Source organism: Leptonychotes weddellii, chromosome 10 (assembly GCF_054177405.1).
Source record: "Leptonychotes weddellii isolate Sample4059 chromosome 10, ASM5417740v2, whole genome shotgun sequence".
In the NCBI taxonomy this organism is placed as follows: domain Eukaryota; kingdom Metazoa; phylum Chordata; class Mammalia; order Carnivora; family Phocidae; genus Leptonychotes; species Leptonychotes weddellii.
The window spans coordinates 109,704,525-109,721,122 of NC_138378.1; the positions used below are offsets into that span (position 1 = coordinate 109,704,525).

At 35.8% G+C, this 16,598-nt stretch overlaps 1 protein-coding gene across 3 annotated transcripts in view; it reads left to right on the forward strand.

Annotated features, from left to right (window-relative positions):
- WDR35 (WD repeat domain 35) overlaps positions 1 to 16,598 on the forward strand; it is a 59,318-nt gene that overhangs the window by 37,661 nt on the left and 5,059 nt on the right. For 2 of the 3 annotated variants that reach the window (XM_081797146.1, XM_081797147.1), the window contains 9 exons: positions 2,036 to 2,145; positions 2,645 to 2,855; positions 7,873 to 7,953; positions 10,409 to 10,545; positions 11,074 to 11,277; positions 12,112 to 12,258; positions 12,918 to 13,050; positions 15,015 to 15,125; positions 16,009 to 16,173. In XM_081797146.1, coding sequence (XP_081653272.1) covers positions 2,036 to 2,145; positions 2,645 to 2,855; positions 7,873 to 7,953; positions 10,409 to 10,545; positions 11,074 to 11,277; positions 12,112 to 12,258; positions 12,918 to 13,050; positions 15,015 to 15,125; positions 16,009 to 16,173 — 1,299 coding nt within the window. The remainder of the gene's footprint in view (positions 1 to 2,035; positions 2,146 to 2,644; positions 2,856 to 7,872; positions 7,954 to 10,408; positions 10,546 to 11,073; positions 11,278 to 12,111; positions 12,259 to 12,917; positions 13,051 to 15,014; positions 15,126 to 16,008; positions 16,174 to 16,598) is intronic. The other variant, XM_081797148.1, reaches the window with a different exon arrangement.

Here is a 16,598-nt window from a genome sequence, read left to right on the forward strand (position 1 = left end):
TGTGTGTGTGTGTGTGTGTGTGTGTGTGTGTATACACCACATCTTTTTTATCCATTCATCTGTTGATGGACATCTAGGCTCTTTCCATAGTTTGGCTATTGTGGATATTGCTGCTATCAACATTGGGGTGCAGGTGCCCCTTCAGATCACTACATTTTTATCTTTGGGGTAAATACCCAGTAGTGCAATTGCTGGGTCATAGGGTAGCTCTATTTTCAACTTTTTGAGGAACCTCCATACTGTTTTCCAGAGTGACTGCACCAGTTTGCATTCCCACCAAGAGTGTAAGAGGGTTCCCCTTTCTTCGCATCCTCGCCAACATCTGTTCTTTCCTGACTTGTTAATTTTGCCATTCTGACTGGTGTGAGGTGGTATCTCATTGAAGTTTTGATTTGGATTTCCCTGATGCCGAGTGATGTTGAGCACTTTTTCATGTGTCTGTTGGCCATTTGGATGTCTTCTTTGCAGAAATGTCTGTCAATGTCTTCTGCCCATTTCTTGATTGGATTATTTGTTCTTTGGGTGTTGAGTTTGATAAGTTCTTTATAGATTTTGGATACTAGCCCTTTATCTACCAGCCAGAAGTTTTAATGGAGAAAGTGCCTTCTGCATTTAAAACTTCTTTTTGCCGTTGAAATGTAAAATGTATTTTTTAATTTTTAACGATTTTATTTATTTATTTGACAGAGAGACCGTGAGAGAGTGAACACAAGCAGGGGGAGTGGGAGAGGGAGAAGCAGGCTTCCTGCTGAGCAGGGAGCCTGATGTGGGGCTCGATCCCAGAACCCTGGGATGACCTCAGCCGAAGGCAGATGCTTAACGACTGAGCCACCCAGGCGCGCCCCCCTTTATTTTTTAAAAGATTTTATTTATTTGACAGAGGAATGTAGAAGGTTTTAGAATGATTACTTTTTCAAACCTTTGAAGCCACAGGACCCCTTTTTTCAAAAACAAAATCTTATTTCATACTCCAATATGGTAAATCTTCTGAAACCCATACTTCCCTAATATACATTAAAAAATATTCTCTCCCTCACCCTTCCAGCCTTTCTGGTAGGCCCCTCTTGAGAGTCATGCTGCAAAAGCAATGCCGCCTCGATTAAAAGGGGAAGGAAAGATTGGCTGAGTGGAGCCTTCTGCTTTGTCCCGTTGCCATGACCAGAGGCACGGAAGGGTTTGGAAACCACAGTTCTGTCCTGATTGTTACACCAACTGTTGATCAGTCAGCATTAAGGCTTGCACAGAGTTGCATAGTAATTTATATTGTTTTATTTTTATTTAAAAAATTTTTTTTAAAAGATTTTATTTATTTATTTATTTATTTATTTATTTGAGATAGAGGGCATGAGCCGGGGGACAGAGGGAGAGGGAGAAACAGGCTCCCCACTGAGCAGGGAACCCGATGTGGGGCTCGATCCTAAGACCCTGAGCTCATGACCTGAGCCGAAGGCAGACACTTAATGACTGAGCCACCCAGGTGCCCCTGTACTGTTTATTTTTAGACCGATTTAAACTAATACTCATTGTATCACTGCTTTCTGATCATCTCCCTTTCCCACTAACTAGTATCAGATAGGTGGCTATAGATGAAAAATATAGACTTTCAGTAACAACTGTTTCATATGGTGATCTTAAATTAATTTTTCATATATATGAAATTTAATTCAGTAAGTGCTTTATATTTTAGCTTTTCATGTACCCTGCATATTAACCTAGACAACAACTGTAAATAACCCTTGTTATTTTTTCCTTGGGTTATATGCATTTATGTAGTATGGAACAGCTAGGTTTCTGACTTCTTTCTTAAATGCTACATGAAAAAATTAGATCACCTTCAGCCACTTTTAAAAGGGTTTTAATTAAATTAGGAGATACATATGTAATCAGTAATGTGATTCAGTATCAGAATTGGCAGTTAGTTATGACACCATCACTTTGGTTTTGGAAACAAATGTGTGAACATATAGACAGACCTGTATTTGTATTTAATTTTATTATGTAGATATGCTTTAATAATCAAAAGTAATTTCCATAGGGTCGTGAATCTGGCACCATTCAGAGATATAGTCTTCCTAATGTTGGTTTAATTCAAAAATATTCCCTTAATTGTCGAGCCTACCAGTTATCCTTGAATTGCAACTCTAGGTAAGTCTGAAAATTCTCATGTAGTCGTTGGGTTTAGAAGTTATCAATTGGGATTGTTGGATTTATGTAATAAATGCAATAAATACATTTATATAAATACAAATGTGTATTTGTTTTAAACTTATAGTTCAGTGTGATTTTACTATACTATATTTATATTTAGATAGTTGTATTTATACTGTGTTTAGATGTTTTTCTCTAAGTGGGCAAAATATAGAAATTCTAATGTAATTCTTTAAATTGTTTGCATGTCAGTTGCTTTAATTCCTTTGGATACTTTTTCCTCACAAGGAAGCAAAATGGAGAGTAGTCCATGTCTTCTCTATCAAATTTGTAAAAATTTGTTTAAAACCAGTTATTTCTTTAAAGCCATTTCTGCCTTCTTCCCAGATTTGGATGAACTGATTTTTGCAGAAGAACAGTAATAGGTAATTATATTTGTGATTGCTGATTATCATTTTACAATTTTGTTTCCCTTCTCCAATGTCATTATTTGTAGTCGTCTGGCTATCATAGACATCTCAGGAGTTCTAACTTTCTTTGACTTGGATGCTCGGGTAACAGACAGCACAGGACAGCAAGTCATTGGCGAGTTGTTAAAATTGGAGCGGAAAGATGTCTGGGATATGAAGTGGGCCAAAGATAATCCAGATTTGTTTGCAATGATGGAGAAGACAAGAATGTATGTTTTCAGAAACTTGGATCCTGAGGTAAACACAAGAAAGGAGCATTAGCAGTACATAAATAATGAGCCAGATAGCGAAACCTGGCTATTTCCCTTATGTTTCCTTAAGAGGTTTGTTGGTTGTTGGTTGCATGAATTTCTGAAAATAAATAGAAACATCTCTGTGGAATTGTAACATATTTGGTCTTAAGTGGGAATAATACCGATTCTTTAAATATTCTCTGCTTTCTCTGAAAGGCACTTCCTAAGCATTTATCTGTTCTTTTTAAAAGATGGAGCCATGATCTCTAATATATAGTCTTTATTTTTTCCTTGTCAAAGTTAAGAAAAAAAGAAAATCAGTAGTAACATTTACCAAAATTGCTTAAAACAACCTAACTAAAGAAATGTGATTTTGAAATTGCTTTGTGCTTTTATTCTCTTTTGCCTCTCTGTCCACCTTAATCTGTGCTTCCTTGGTCTTATTTATATTCATACCAACTCTGTCAGCCACGAATCCTGGTCTTTCTCACTCTGATAATTTTATGAATATGCAAGTGTGGACTGATTAATCTACCCTCTCTGGAGTATCAGGAAGCTCCTTGCTCACTAATTTTAAAGTTGTATTTTGATTTTCTACTTGCAGCTCACATCAGCTAAGTTTTAAGCTTGGAATTTTCCTGTCACTTGGTCTGCTCTGCATCAACTGTTAGCATTTGTGTTTAGGAAATTCAAAATAATTTGAGTGGTAGCCTAATCAAAGCATCATTGAAATAAATCTTTTATACAATTTTTGAATAATTAATGGATTTTTGGTTTGGAATTTTCTGTATGCTTGCTGTACCCAACAAATGTAAATAATAGATAAGTTGATAATTTCTGTATGTCATTAATTGATGTGTGGATTTACAGTTTCCTTTTTGGAAAGAAATTGCATGCTTGGGCCCCTGGGGTGCCAAAGATCTTCTAGAGTAATTTATTTAGTGGTAAACTATTTGTCCCTTTAATATCCTAAATTATTTTCACCTTTCCCCATTTTGGCTCTACTCAGGATCTTTGGGTTGGGAAATGACCTGATATAAATTGCTCTCAAAGACTTTGTTAAAGCTTTTAGGAGTCTTAAGGATCTTAGTAATTTTTAGTCCCTGAGTTAGGTTTAGAGGAAAGGCAATCAGGGCTGTTGCATTTAACTTGTAAGCAGGGGCTTCTATCAAGGGTCCAAGGGAAATTTGATGCTTGCCACAAAACAAGTGTGAAAATTTGACAGGTAACCACAGGATAACTGTGAGGATAGGAGAGGAATACTTTTTGAATGTTGGGGTCCTTTTCCATCGTTGGCCCTGTGGGCACTAAGTCAGAAATCGTATGCCGGGATGAGTGAGAGTGTTGTGCTGCCTGGCTGTTCATAATGTGTGTGTAGCACACACGCTCAGTCTAGCACTGGGGGAAAAGACATCTTGGCCGGGTGCAAAGTGCTTCTTAAGTAGTTTTAACAGAACAGTTTTGTTTTTTTTTTAATTTCTTTTGAGTTTGTTTTGTGGCTTAGCGAGTAGTTCAATTTCTGTTGGATTTAGAGCTAGATGAATTTCTTTCAACCTTACCACTGACTGGATTTCATTATAAACCCTGCTGTTCTTTTCATTCATGAGGACACTGGCTGGCTGTGATCCCTGCTTGGTTAGTTTCTCTCCTGTTCGTTCCTGTAGCTGCTTATTGACTGGTCATGTAAGGACACACACTTCAAAACCGAATTTGCTGGGGCTGCTTTAGGGCATCGTATTCTTTTATTATTCAGGAGATAGGGTATCATTTGACAGTTAATACTGAATACATTTTTATCCACTTGAGTGTTGTTATGAATTCTAGATGCATACCTTTCTTTAAGTTGTAAAGTTTTCTTTAGATTATATGTGAAAAAAGGGTGCCCTTTGTATGTGAAGTTGTAATTCACCGATAAAGCACACTTTCTTTGAGAATTTGGAAATGAGTATTTAATGTTGATATTCCCTGCTTGATCATTTTTATCTCCAGTGACCCTCTCAAGGTACTGATTCCGCTTTTCTAGTCTTTTTCTGGAATCTTCCCTCTCATTGATGCTATTTCATATTCATATTCCTTTCATATCTCATATTTTTGTCACCCACCCTCTCATTTTTATATGCTTCTTTACCAAACAAGGGGTTTCCAAACTTTTGTATCTATACCTTCGTATGTGTATAATTATTAGAAATTATATACATGACCTACCATATTGATGCATTGTGAATCATGTCCCTGAAATAGAAATTTTAAAAGAATGAGAAAAAAATAACAGGAGGTAAACTTTATTTTAAAATGTCATGGTGTTATGGTTCATGCTACCATTAGCTAGTGTCTCAAACATAATGCACACTTTATAGAGTATGGAATTATTAACTTAGTATAGGTCCCATGTTTCAAATAGTCTTCTTGATAATTTCCATTTTTTAACTGACTTTTTGTCAGACCTGATTAGACTGTCATTGTTTTCACTGTGTAATGTGTTTTCACTTTGTAAAAACCTCGGAATCTGTGCGAGGAGTAAGGGAAGTGACTGTTCTGCCTTGTCTTGTTTGCTTGTGCTTGCATTATGGGTATTCCAGTAATTCACAAATTCTTTGCAGGAGGATTTTGAAACTACATGTCCAATTTATGAGGGTTAGCTAAAAATTAGAAACTGTAATCCCTAAATCCACTTAGCTAGGTGTGTACAAACTTCAGTATGTCACAATGTGCTAGAATTGAGGGGGTAAGTACTTCAGAGTACCTATGTTATATTGCACATGTTATGAGACCTTCTGACTTCTGTACTGAATGAGAGTACTTAATATAGAATAGATTAGTGAAGTTTTAAATACTTTCTTGATAAAAATAAACTTCTTGCGTACCGCGTAGTGGAGGGTGTCCTGCTTTTGTCATCCACTGGTCTAAGACTTCATATTCAGTTGAAATGTGGATGGATATCTAGTGAATTTTGGAAAATAAAGAGAATTAGTTGAGATCAAGCAGAAGTTGACTTTTTAAAATCTGAATTACACAAATACTTGCATATTTACTTACGTGCCAATAGGTTATTTTGGAAACTCTTAATTTTTTGGTCTCTCCTCCTCCCTGTATTTTCTTACTTTCTCTTTATTTTTGGTATAACTTTTATCCACGCATCATCTTTTATGACTTTATTTTTTGGCTGCCTTGCTTTGTTTTTTATCTAGCCAAATATAAAACAATTTTCTAATGACAAACAGTTTTATACAGGTATATTTGGACACATGTAGTGTCAAAATAATTCAGGTGTACAAAATGCCTCTATAATTTAAAGAAATACATCCTTATATTCTTTCTTTTTGAATTAAATTTTGTTCTGATTCTCTCTGTGTGTTCATTGCTCATAAAGGCATATTATTTGCCTTTACATAGTACATTTTTTTTAAGAAATAAAGGGATTGTGTAAAAATTTTCTCATATAATCAACAATTTTTACTTTTTATTATTTTTTTAATTTTTTAATTTTTTTTTTAAAGATTTTATTTATTTATTTGAGAGAGAGAGAATGAGACAGAGAGAGCACATGAGAGGGCGGGGGGTCAGAGGGAGAAGCAGACTCCCTGCCTGAGCAGGGAACCCGATGCGGGACTCGATCCAGGGACTCCAGGATCATGACCTGAGCCGAAGGCAGTCGCTTAACCAACTGAGCCACCCAGGCGCCCAACAATTTTTACTTTTTAAAAGAAAATCATCACTTTAAGACTCATTAAACACATATAATGTGTATACAAGAACCTTTTTTTTTTTTTTTAAACATTTTATTTATTTATTTGACAGAGAGACACAGTGAGAGAGGGAACACAAGAAGGGGGAGTGGGATAAGGGGAAGCAGGCTTCCCGCGGGGCGGGGAGCCCGATGTGGGGCTCGATCCCAGGACCCTGGGATCATGACCTGAGCCGAAGGCAGACGCTTAAGGACTGAGCCACCCAGGCTCCCCCAGGAGCTTTATTCTTAAACTTTGACATACTAAAACTAAATTTGATTCAATTTTTACCTGTAATTTCCATCTTTTTAGTATCTTCCTATTATAATTTTTGTAGTTTCTATCATATGAAGAACTAAGTTTCAGAGTTAAAAATTCAATATGTTATTTCCTTTGGATTTTGCTTACTTTCTGTTTCATGATATACATATACACACATATCTAAAAAAAATTACATTCTGGTATTATTTCCATTACCAGACATTAACTTATCCTTTCTACAGCGTTCTTGGAGGTAGTAAGTATATTGAGAGTTTATTTCTTTTTGTTTACATAATACTTATACCTAATTTTTTCTACTAGGGATTTAGGGCAGCTATTTTACATTGTAATATGCATTTACTACACTTTATTTCTATAAGCCTGCATAATACCAGGATGAGAGACAGACCTGTAACAGACTTGTATATTTACATATTGGCAAATTAAGTCTTCTTATATAGAAAATCTATCAGGAATGCTCTCTGGCTAATGTTACATAGGATGGACTTTTCAGTATGGTACAAGTTTTCTTTGATATATGTACTTACAAATATAGTGTTTGTCAGTTTTATTAAGAATTAAATTTAATATTGCATTGCATGAATAAGAATTATCTAGTGGTATCAGACGCTTCCGGATTAAGAAAAATTGGACTGATATTAGATGCTATTCGGGAATTAATATTGATTACATAAGGCATAATAACAGTAATGTGGCCATATAAAGAGCATCTTTTTTTTTTTTTTTTAAGAACATCTTTATCTTTTAGAGATATGTACTGAAATATTTAGGGGTGAAATTTCATGATGTCTGTAAATTTACTTGATTTACTTTAAAATATTTCAGCCAAAAAATTGACTGAAGCATATTTAGCAGAATGTTAATAATTATTTAGATGATGGACATATGGGTGTTAATGACATTCTTTCTACTTTTCTCTTGGTTTGGAAATGTTGATAATAAAATATAAAATCTTATATTGAAGGAAGGAAAATTTTGTACAGTTTAACATAACATTTGTTTTTATCTTTAAAGGAGCCCATTCAGACTTCTGGATATATTTGTAACTTTGAGGATTTAGAAATTAAATCTGTTCTTTTGGATGAAATACTGAAGGTAATTCTTAAAAAGCAATTGTATTTCTGTTGCTGGCTTGGCTGGGATTTATTTTTTCACCAGGCAGTGCAGTGTCCCTGTTAGGAATGTGGATAGACTCTGCTCTGTCACTTGCACCACTTTTAGACAGGTTCCTTCACCTTTTTGAGCTTCATTATCCTTTCTTGTTTACGAGCCTCAATTTTTTGCCTCTATAAAATGGGGATAATAGTAGTACCTATCTTCCAGGATTGTTATTGTATAAGGTAATGTGTAAAAAGCACTCAGCACAGTGCTAAGATCAAGAGCTCAAAAAATAGTAGCTAGTTGTTGTTGTCATTTTTTATATTATCAACAGAGGAACTGAAGAAATATTTGACAATTTAGTGTTTTGTAGTTCTAGGATACTTGAGTAACTTTTTTTTTTGCAGGGGCACTATCCTATTTTTTTTTCAGGCTTTATAAAATGATCCATTTCTGATGCCAGATATCTTTTTGAACCTCTGCTTTGGCCCTCATTGACCATCTTTTAAGAATTTCTTTCTCTAAGGATATATTGAAAAGAGTTTTACCTTCATTTTATACAAAGCATTTACTTTTTCTGTGTACTTCATTCAGTTTTATGGAATTAGAATAGTAGATTTTTACATTTCTGAAGTTGCAGTTGGTAGCATGTTTTCATGTTTTAGTTTGATGTATAAATTGTAGCCCTTTTATTATGAACCTGTTTTTTTTTTTTTTTTTCCTTGAGAAATTTCTTGGAGGACTAGAGCAGAAAGAATGCAAAAGGAAAAGGAAGGAATTTACTAAATTTACATTTACTAAAGTACCTTTCATAGGAGGTGTTCATTTGTCATTTGTCATTATATGTCGTTTTTCATTTGTCATTACAACCATGCCTGGTAGGTACTACACAGACCTCATTTTTAGATGAAGAAGGCTCTTAGTGAAATGATTTACCAAAAGTTCATCTGTTCATTGACTCAGGAAGTGTTTCCTGGCAGTCAGTAAGACACAGTTCCTGGCCTCAAGTAGAGGAGTTGGGGAGATAGACAAGAAATTCAGCAACCAGACAAGGCGTGGGGGAGCTGTAGTTCAGTTGGCAGATGTATCCCTTCAAAGGTCTGCAGCGAAAGAGCATTGGGTCAGTTCTGAGACTGTGAGTAATGTGAGTAGCACAACCAGGTATTGTGCTAACTGTTTGATCTCATTTAATCCTCACAACTCGAGGAAGTAAGTTTGATTATTCTCTTCATTTGTTCAGATGAAAAATGTGAGGCTTGGAGAGAGAAACTAGTTTGCCAATGACACCCAGTTAGCAGTAGGCAGAGACGTGATTTGCCTCTAAGCCGTCTGGCTTCAAAACTGCTGTGTGTATGTAATTGGTAGCACTGGCAGAAATGAAGAAGGGGAATGGTCATGGGGTAGGTTGGCCCAGGTTATAAGAGGCCTTGTGTGCCTTCTGTGGAGTTTGGACTACATCCTGGAGTCCTTGGGGGCGTAAAGCAGGAGAGTGACATGATTGGGTTTCTATTTGGGGAAGATGGCCTTGGCTTCCTGGGTGGCGCTGGGAGGGGGTGTAGAGCAGGTTTTAGAAAGAGTTGTCACATAGCCAGTGAACAGTGGAATAGGATTTAAGCTTAGGGCGGCTTGAATCCAAACCTCATGCTCTTTCCATACTACTTTCTATCTTGTGCCAGGGATTTCCCAGAGAACTTTTTAGCTTCTGAATGCAGAAGCTGGTTTAGTTGCAGGGTGAGGAGGGGCACATGCAGCTCAGTTCTGGGAGCCATTGCTGTTTTCTCTAATTTTCTCGTATGCTTCACTTTTTCTTTGCTTGGAATATGTAGGATATTGGTGAGTTCATTATAACTGTTTTCTTTGCCCATTAGCTAGCTCTTTCCTGCAAGGCTGGCCTTCAAAAAAAAAAAATTTTTTTTTTTTTTGGAGGGGCCAGCTTGCAAAATTAAGAAAAGAAAGAGGTGATGAAAACTGGCCCTTTTCCTTTTATTTGCTTGTCTGCTGCCTAGCAGCACAGGGAGCAACAATTTCATTGCCCCTGACAAGGAAAGAGTAGATTAAGGAGTGAGGGGGTAGAGGACGCTGCACACGTGTTTTCTGCTCCGGTGGAATCCACAGCACTTCGGGCGAGAAGAGAATAGTAGCTCCTGGGAACATGACATTTAAGCTGAGGGAAAATAGGCTGCATAATTGTAAGAGACCCCTACTTCCACCACTGCCTTTTCCCCATGGGCAGCCTCATAGCCTCGGGAGGAACTTAACTGGTGGGTTGTGGGTGTTTTCCAGATGACTTGAAAGACCCACACATTGGAATAGCTTTTCTTCCCATTTTGGTTCACAAGGTGAGGCAGTTGTGTGTGTGTGTGTGTGCGCGCGCGCACGTCTGTTTTACCGTAAAAAAGAAACACGTACTCTAAGGGCAGCCATTTGACTTTCTTTTCGTGTTTACTTTTAGAATCCTGAACATCCAAACAAGGATTATATAATTAACTTTGAGATTCGGTCCTTGCGAGATAGTCGAGCATTGATTGAGAAGGTTGGCATTGAAGATGCATCTCAATTCATAGAGGACAATCCACACCCCCGACTTTGGTATTTAAAAATAAAAAATCTTCCTCAAATGACTGGTGTATGCTTTTTATTTTTTAAAGATTTTATTTATTTATTTGACACAGAGAGACACAGTGAGAGAGGAAACACAAGCAGGGGGAGTGGGAGAGGGAGAAGCAGGCTTCCTCCCCGCAGAGCAGGGAGGCCTATGTGGGGCTCGATCCCAGGACCCTGGGATCATGACCTGAGCCAAAGGCAGACGCTTAACGACTGAGCCACCCAGGCGCCCCATGGTGTATGCTTTTTAAAGTTTCAGCTCTATTGTCCCCCACTCTCGTGGTAGCCATCATGGGGGGTAGATGTCCATTCTTGCTCTTCTTTTTAAAATACAGAAATTCATTTCAGATGTGGAAGTACTCAAAATGAGCATAATATTAAGTGAAACATGTATAAATGTGTTTATCACTTCCCACCAGTTTGACTAGGAACAATAGGTATAGTAATTGCATTCTGGTTCAGACTTGTTTATCAGTAATTGCAGTAAGCTTTTCTGTTTCTTTTGTAATACAGGCGCCTACTGGCTGAAGCAGCTCTTCAGAACCTGGATTTGCACACTGCAGAGCAAGCATTTGTACGCTGCAAAGATTACCAAGGCATTAAGTTTGTGAAGCGTCTGGGCCACCTGCAGAGTGAGTCCATGAAGCAGGCCGAAGTTGCTGCGTACTTCGGCAGGTTTGAAGAGGCCGAAAGAATGTATCTTGATATGGACAGAAGGTAAGTCGTGAAAGTACAGGCACCCTGAAGTACTTCGGCATTCGTGATCTTTTTGTACAATAGACTAAATGTCTCATGCCATTTCTTTAGAAAATAATTTCAGTTTGGATTACCAGCTGGATGTTCCACAGGTCCCTCATTAATGTATGTTTTGTAATTTGGAGGCGGTTTTCTTTGCTGTTGTTACATATATTAATGGCTGGCCATGGATTGCTTTCATTTGGTAGGGAAAAACCATAAGACTACAGAGACTGGGGGCTTTTATCCTTTATTACACAGCTCAATATTTGGGTTTTCTTTTTCTGTTTAGGCCTTTATTTAACTTTTTGTTGTCAAGGAGCATGAAATAAAAATGAACGGTATATAGGGATTGATTTTTATTCCTCTGTTCATTTTAGATTTATATAAAATACTGTATGAACTTCATTTCAACTGTAAACATTGTGTCTCATTTTTATTAATATTGTACTTCCAGGAGATCCCTAATAACAGCCTAAGCCCTGAAAAGAAAGATAAACCAAATGTGTTTATATGTGTGGTTTTTAAATAAGTCTGATCATGTCTACAAAATTGATGAAGTGATTATTATTTAAATCATTATTTTGCTAGGAAAATTGGAATTCTAGGGGAAAAAAGGCAGGAAATTACTTCCTTTTCCCTATTTCAGGTTTTCCCCATTGCCTCTTTCCTGGTTAAGTTTCTAAAATGTTTGGAGAGGTACGTTGTCTTTCAGTTCCCTGCTGTGTATTCTAGTTCCCTGGAATTGAACCTATCACGTGGTAGGCAGTTGTTAAATTATTTGTCACATGAATGAATACATGCTATCTTTTGTAGAGATCTTGCTATTGGCCTTCGGCTGAAATTGGGAGATTGGTTTAGAGTACTCCAGCTCCTGAAAACTGGATCTGGTGATGCAGATGACAGTCTCCTAGAACAAGCCCACAATGCCATCGGAGACTACTTTGCTGATCGACAAAAATGGTAGGTAACCTAAGTGGACCACCTTCTCCATTCATGCGGCACTTAATATGGTAGCTGCCTGAGTAACTCCCTATGACACAACGCTGGGGAAATTGAAGTCCATCCTCCTGGATCCTAAAATTCAAACAGCTTTAGATTCACACTGGGGAGCAAGAGATCCTTAGATAAGTGTTGTAAAACTTTGGAGTTTTCATACTCACAAAATGTGTGCCTAGCTTCAGACAGCTTTCTACTATTTAAGACCACAGTGTGCATTTCAAAGATATTATATGATCTACTTCTGAAAAAGGTAAAAAAAAATTTCATATTTGCTTGTTTTATTGTAGGTTATTTTCAGAAATCATTGACTTTTATTCTGAAGTTTTCATTTTGATCAGTATGCTTATTTATTTATGTCAGTGTTTGGAAGTACAGCTGTGTATCAGATTACAACAATATTTCTTAAGAATATCCAAAGGATGTTGCAACTAAAATATGCTTTGCAGTTTTTAGATTTTTTTTCCCTCCAATTTATATGCTTCAAAGACATACTATAACTGAAGGTGGTAACTAGAGTAATACTAGTAATTCTAATGAAGGAACATTTTTGGTGAAAATGTTTATTTACCAGGAGGTTCACATTAGTTTTAAAAGTTTTTGCTTCTTTTTATATTCTATAGGTTGAATGCTGTACAATATTATGTACAAGGCCGGAACCAGGAACGTCTAGCTGAATGTTATTATATGTTGGAAGATTATGAGGGATTGGAGAATCTTGCCAATTCACTTCCAGAAAACCACAAGTTGCTTCCAGTAGGTATTACAAATTTTAGGTTTTAGAGTTGTTAGGTTATTTTATAAGGTTTTCATGTTACAGTCAGGAAATATTTCTGTGCCACAAAGAAAATTTAAAATGAATCTATAATCTTATAGTTTCTTAGATGTGAAGTGATACTTTTAATTGTTAAAACAATATGTCAGTATTACAGAATGCTTGAAAATGGAGGGAAAATTAATCATATTCCCACTACTTTAACATGTTCACAATCTACCGTAGTCTTACCAGTTTTATAAAATTGCTTTTAAAGTTAGCTGAACACATGAAATATTTCCAGCTAAAATGATATCTTATCAGAGATTTGCCTCAAAATGATCCAAGCTTGGTCTGGGGATTTGAAATTTGCTATAACAAAAGTTAAAAAAGATAGCTTGACTTTTATTAGGTTATTTTAACAATAAAGTATTTAATGTTAAAAAAAGAGAAACAAAAAGAGTTTTCTGGAACTTTGTTTTGAACGTTCTTTTTAAGTGTATTAATTGTTGAATGATGTTAATGAATTTATATTTTATTTGTTTTATCTAAAATGTAAATAACTGAGTTGTAAAGTACCTGTAGAGTTAGCATCTCTCAACTGCATGGTCTGGACGTATATCAGTTGTGAGTTCTACCATAAAAATTTTGTCAATTAATAGATGAATGAATAGTAGAATTCTGAGAATTTGGTTTTCTCTTTTGAATCAGAGCAGTTATCCCTGTAATAATGATATTTTCAGTTACCTTTATTTTCAGTCCTGTGCTTTCTTGAGTAGGAGAGAAACTGAAATTACTTACAACCCTGGGTATTAGGACAGTGTATCCTACATTAATGTCATCTGTTAGGTGTGTCTGGTGATGCAGAAAAGAGTGTTGCTATAGAATATCCAAAAAAGTATTATTACTGAGTAAATACTAAGTAATTATAGCTATAATAATAATTAAATAATTAAAATGATTAAAAAATTTTAGTAGTGCAAATTTTAAATCAAGTTTTTGGAGGAGTTTTTTAATAATATGGTAAAATGTACATAATATTTAAGTAGGAATTTCAGGGTGCAGAACTATACATAATATCACAATACATACAGCAACTCACACATCCATATAGATTCATAGGACAAAGATGTTAGGAAATTACATCACACCATTGAGATAGATTTCCTATGGGTAGGGAGATTATGAGTCACTTTACATTTTTGTGCTAGAAAACATTTTTTTTTCCCCACCATGAGAATGTGTTACTATTTTCTAACCAGAGAAATACAAATATTACTTTTAAAAAGATAGTTGGGTCCAAAATGTACTTTTATGATTTTCCCCAAATACTTTAGAAATGAGGGTGGGGAGAGAAAAACTCTGGCCAAGTAGATACTCAGAAAGAAAAAGAAAATGGATTTTTCTGAAAATGGAGAGTAAGCCCGATGGGTGTGGTTGGGTTTTGTTGTGATCTCCCTCCTCACCACCACCCTGCAAGGGAGCTCTGTTTTGGATCTAGCTTCCTGCACTAACAAACGGCTGGCTTGTCTGGGGCATTTCTTTAGAGAGGTATGTGAGAGCTCTGTGAATGTGAGATTCCGCTGAAGCCTCTAACGATGACCATTGATTATACCATCGGTTGCCCTAAATGGTTTTTTCACACACTGCTATGGAGTTTGTTTCAGAACTTGACATTTCTGTAGAGTTGCTACTGTACTGGGATGAGAAAAGAGTGCAGTATGTTCAGGACCTCTGGTTAAAAGTCAGATCTGCGGCGTGAGCCAGCGAAACTCTGGTTTTATAGAAAATGATGCCTTAGCATCCTTTCTGGTTTTTAGCCGCTGTCCCTGTGTATATTTCAACGAAAAATGACTGTAACCATTAGTAAATTTAATACTCATATGTCCCTGTGGAGTTTTGTAAATGAAAATATAAGTGATTTTCGTGGTGTGTGAAATCTGAGAGTAATGTTCTGTCCTTACAGGAAATAGCACAGATGTTTGTGAGGGTTGGAATGTGTGAACAAGCAGTGACTGCATTTTTGAAATGTAATCAGCCAAAGGCAGCAGTAGATACCTGTGTCCATCTCAACCAAGTAAGGACCTGAAAACTAAAGTCCCTAGTCATCCTTTTAGGCTGTTGCCAGTGTAGGGTTGAGGCGAATTTTGTGAAAGGAGCTAGATAATGTCTTACTTTGCTGAGGACCTAGAAAATGTTGGAGTTTGCACTTACCTCTTAAAGTGCTACCATTGAGGGTGACCCGCTCATAACTAACTCAATATGGGACAAACCCTGTGCTTCTAGTCTGGCAAGTTTTTGTCTGGAAGTAATTTCATAATCTTCTGTATTTTATTAGGGTTTTGTTTCCAAAGAAGGACTAGGTAATGGTCATTGCAAGAGGAAGGAATTGGGTTACCTTATCAATATTTATTTTGGCAAATCTATTTTCCTGTCTCTTTATAGTAAACATATATTTGGTATTTTTAAGAGCTGGAATTTAACTAAAATTAAAGTAGAGAATCGTGGAAATTGCTGAATATCAGTGTATTCCTTTAAGTACTGAAGTATTTTATAAAGCTCCATTTGCTTTTTAAAAATAACTTTTAAATGTTAAATCTGATCGGACATTTTCTTAACTGAAATTGCATATTTTGTTTTACTATAAGCAAATGTAGCTTTTTCCCATGCCTTGCTGGTGCAAAATTGAATTATAATATTGTGAGTATAAACTTTGAAGTTTTCCTTTTCCAATGGACTTCCTTTTCCAATGGACATCATTTAATCATTTTGACACATGTTTAACTTATAGAACTTATAATTGCTCTGATTTTAGTTAAATTTATTTTAAAAAACATACAATTTTTAGATTTTGTTGTATCATTTTTTATTACTATAAACTTAAATCTTTATTGTATGAAATTTATGACATCTATGACTATAAATGCTTGGGTAACTGAATGGTATATTTTTCCCCCTAGTGGAACAAAGCTGTTGAATTGGCTAAAAATCATAGTATGAAAGAAATTGGATCTCTGTTAGCGAGGTATGCATCTCATTTATTGGAAAAGAATAAAACTCTTGATGCCATAGAACTCTATCGGAAAGCAAATTACTTTTATGATGCTGCTAAACTGATGTTTAAGGTAATATAATAATCTTGGTGAGTATTTGATATGTTCTAGTTACCAATGTTTTCTTGCATATTAAAGAACACATTTTCCATTTTCTTTGAAAACAAATACTTATAGCAAAATGCCTCTGGTTTTATTACTACTATAACTACGTGTTATCTTAGTATTATTACCTTTTACTAAAAAGGCTGTTTATTAGCGTTAGCATCTTATTGATATCTAAACAACTGAATATTAATACTGAAGTTAACAAAGAATTATAGAATTTTCAGGGACCATAAAGTACAAATTCCCTTACAAATTCAATCCTATTGATAATAGAATTTTGAGTCCTTTTCAATGTACACATTTTAAAGACATTACATTTTTTCATAATATGCATTTGGAGGGAAGATGACTAATATATGGTATTAATGTATGCAAAATTTACATCCTAT